Genomic DNA, 3,954 nt, shown 5'->3' on the forward strand with positions numbered 1-3,954 from the left:
TGCTGTCAGATGCCTTCAGGGATGGTCCGAGCGGAATACACCTGCGATATCGAATGGATGGAAAGCTGTTCAATCTTCGCCGTTTGCAAGTGTGCACAAAAGTTCGTTTGACTAGTATCAGAGACCTGTTGTTTGCTGATGATTGTGTGCTGAGTGCGACTTCGGCCGAAACGATGCAACAAGAGCTCGACTGCTTCGCAAGGGGATGTGGCGATTTTGGTCTTACAATTAACACTTCCAAGACGAAAGTTGTGCTTCAGCCTGCTCCTTGTCAATCTCTAGTTGATCCAGAATTATCCATTGACGGTGTGAACCTGGAGACGGTTGAGAGTTTTTGCTATCTTGGAAGCACGCTCTCGAAGGACGCTAACATCGACATAGAGGTTGACCACCGGATCGCACGTGCGAGCTCTGCTTTCCGAAGACTCCGTCACAGTGTGTGGGAGCGGAGAGGGCTCAGACTAACCACCAAGCTGAAAGTCTATCGGGCAGTGGTATTGAGCATCCTACTATATGCCAGTGAAACATGGACTGTGTATCAGAGGCACGCCAGAAAGCTTAATCACTTCCATCTGTGCTGTCTCCGCCGGCTCCTCCATGTTAAATGACAAGACAGAGTTCCCGACACAGACGTTCTCAAACGTGCTGGTGTCCCTAGTGTATACATGCTTCTCCATGAAGCACAAGTCAGATGGGCCGGTCACCTCGTGAGAATGCCAGCTGATAGAATACCGAAGCAAGTTCTCTATGGTGAACTTAGTGAAGGTAAACGATCGGTTGGAGGACAGAAGAAACGTTTTAAAGACTGTTTAAAACCATCCCTGCAAGAGTTCGACATCAACCATGTGAACTGGGAGTCGCTCGCCCAGGATAGATTTCTTTGGAGAACGAAGGTCCGGCAGGGTTTGGTGACAGCAGAATGTAAATGTCGATTGGTTGCCGAGGGGAAGCGTGCAGCTCGGAAGGATCGGGTGGGTCGACTCAGAACGGGACACCAAGCCATGTATGCCGGGAATGTGGTCGAGGCTTCCTGGCTCAGATAGGACTCCTGAGCCATCTCCGTATCCACAGATAGACCAAATGATGTCGTGGTCTTCTTCGAACTTCGAAGGACGAACAACAACAGCCACGGGTATCGAAACCCGGTTTCTAGCGGTGTAAGTCCGCAACCATACCACTATGCAACTGGGAGGCTTTTCAGATGGTACATACGTTAGTTGACTGTTGTCTTTAAACTTATCCCAAAGGCCCCCAAAATGAGTTTACACATACTTCAGAAACAGATCTTCTACCAGAGTTAGCATGGATATGTTCAAAACGCAGGTAAATACCTTCTTGTTCATCACCTAGCTAAACATTGGCTTGTTGAGATCCTGGTGTGTTGCAGTGTTGAGACCATCCAGATCTTACCTCTTTAAGCATTAAAAAGGTAGATATATATATGTGTGTGTGTGTATATTCTCGGCAAAGATTAAAAGATTTACAAGGAACATTATAAACTTCCTAAATACCTATTATATGGTATCCGCACTCAAGAGCTTTCTTAGCTTATTTTGTCACCCACGTTCCAGTAAAAGCTCGTTTTATATCCAAGTGCTGACATGGAGTAGTGATCATTCTTCTACACAGATTTTGCACAGAGAAAAAGTTAATTTTTCACGACTTCTTAAAGAGAGAACTGTATGATAAAGTTTCCTTTCGTATACAACTTTGTATATGACAAATCCAAAATACGAATTTATATTACAAACGTTAGTTGTATTTATAATTGCTTGACTAACAAGTTAATCAGAGTGAATATTGGCTCAAGGATAGAATGATGTAAAGTTGACGTTTCTTCGTCCTTTACATCGTACAGTATGGTGACGTTGACTACGGATCCATAATGAACAACATAGACGTCAAGATGAGAAACTGTGTTAAATTAGTTTCCAGGTAACGACATTTTGTTACACGAGAGCTTCACTGTTGTTGCTGTTATTCCTGGATTCGTTTTCTTAGCACCCAGTTTGGTGAGTTTAAAACAACGTTTCTTGTTAAACGAGTCGTAGCACCAGTGACATCCGTGATATTAACACGCGTAAGACTCGTAGATGGTGTTTCGCTCACTGCAGAATCCTTCTACTCTGTTATTGAGAATTTATTTTTCTTCACCACTTAGGTCCTGTTGAATGGCGATCCCATGAGATTTGTGGATAAAATCCAACTATTGAATACTGACCTGACTATAGTTGTTGAATGTATTATAGCCATGCTTGGGAATCATAGTGATGGACTGTGGAGGGATAAGCTTGCCCCTGTAGATCGCTATACATACGGAAGCAATGGTGGTGTATCTAATGGGATCAGTATCACACACGTCGAAAGAAACTCATCCTTGGGCTAAAGGCAGCACCGTCGGAATGTATCGACGCCAAAATTACAATAGCTGAAAAGTGAACTGGAAACAAAAATTAGATATTACCTTGTTAAATAAACATATTTTTACACACATATAACAATTTTTTTCTTATCTGTTGTTAATCACAAAACTACACAATGGGTTATCTATGCTGTGTCCACCAGAAGTATCAAAACCAGGGTTTCAGCGGTGTGAGTTCCGAGACTTTCCGCTGCGTCACTAGGGGAAAGTATTTTTCTCTCATGTGTTTTTAAACATTGATAAAACTTTTTACAGAAAACAAGTTTAGTTTTTCGTTTGTTAGTAGTCTGTTGATTTAGAGAATCGATGAAAAAATATGCACTCTGCCGTTTTACTTTTTTTTAATAATTGGTAGAGTAACAGATGTTACAATACGTACAACAATGATGTTTATTTAAATTTGTAAAAACCTTATCAAAGTTCTAGCAACAAAAACGTACCTCATGGATGCCTTTTATACTATTCATAACAATGATTAGTGTGATAAAAATTCTTCTCGTGACAAGAAGGAAGATAAGACGATTCAAGTTATCCAATGATATACATTAGGAATTTTGACTCTAGATGGAGCTTGAACCTGACTATCACTTTAATACTGCAGGGACCCAAAGAGACGTCCGCTTTTTTTTTAATCCAGTTCCCCAGTCAGGTGTATCAGAAAAGGTCGTCATTGATTACTAATTCATTTGTATTTAGGGCCATTTGGGAGAGAAACTAAAGCAACCATAATCGATTTCGCACAACAAAGGCTGTCTCATTGTTAATGGCCACGACAGACCATTTTTCAATCTATCTATGCTAATATTAATGCTTCTGCTATCACCACCCCTTTCAACACGTAATTCTAAAACTTTTACCCGAATCTCGAACGAGTTGTCTAATTGCAAATTATTTTTACTCTGGTAAAGTTTTTCAAAATTAGATGAAATCATACTGGCTAAAAATACATCCTTATTATTAAGACAGGTACTGACTGATTTATCTAAATAAGTAGTTTATTTAAAAAAGTAGAAAAATATGCAGACTCTAACCTTGTCGTGGCTATTCAGATTGGTTGTTGTTTCGTTCAGAACATGTTGAATATTTTGTCCGGGTGCCTTTATAACTGGGGTGTATCCTAAGTTTAATGGTTGCATTGTATGTATTTACTTATATTTCTTGAAGAAGAGAGATTTACAGAAAAATGGCCAGATTAATCACCATAATAATCGTCTGAACGAGGACGCTTGACTCACCTTAATCACGACGAATATAATAATATGCAAATGTGAAAATAATATCATGATATGACAAACCTGAAGATTTCTCCATCCTTCATAATCTAGTCTCTAGTTACTACCAATTTGTAATTATGCCTATCTCTGTAACTCATCATTAGGAACAATGAACAATGGCTCTAATTCCTACGTAGAAATAATAAATATACATATGCTCATTCAAGTTCAACCCAGCCACTGGGGGTGCAAGCCAGCACAACTCGGTGCCGGTCCAAAGCCCGGATAAATGGAGATCTTTGGCGTCAGGAAGGGCAT

The 3,954-nt window shown here is 40.3% G+C and overlaps 1 protein-coding gene across 1 annotated transcript in view; it reads left to right on the top strand.

The window, feature by feature from the left end:
- Positions 1-713: 713 nt before the first annotated feature.
- LOC106478645 (glutamate receptor ionotropic, delta-2-like) overlaps positions 714-3,954 on the top strand; it is a 55,582-nt gene continuing 52,341 nt past the window's right edge. The window contains exons 1-2 of the mRNA XM_013939201.1: positions 714-971; positions 2,162-2,348. Coding sequence (XP_013794655.1) covers positions 714-971; positions 2,162-2,348 — 445 coding nt within the window. The remainder of the gene's footprint in view (positions 972-2,161; positions 2,349-3,954) is intronic.

Source organism: Limulus polyphemus, unplaced genomic scaffold (assembly GCF_000517525.1).
Source record: "Limulus polyphemus unplaced genomic scaffold, Limulus_polyphemus-2.1.2 Scaffold237, whole genome shotgun sequence".
Taxonomy (NCBI): domain Eukaryota; kingdom Metazoa; phylum Arthropoda; class Merostomata; order Xiphosura; family Limulidae; genus Limulus; species Limulus polyphemus.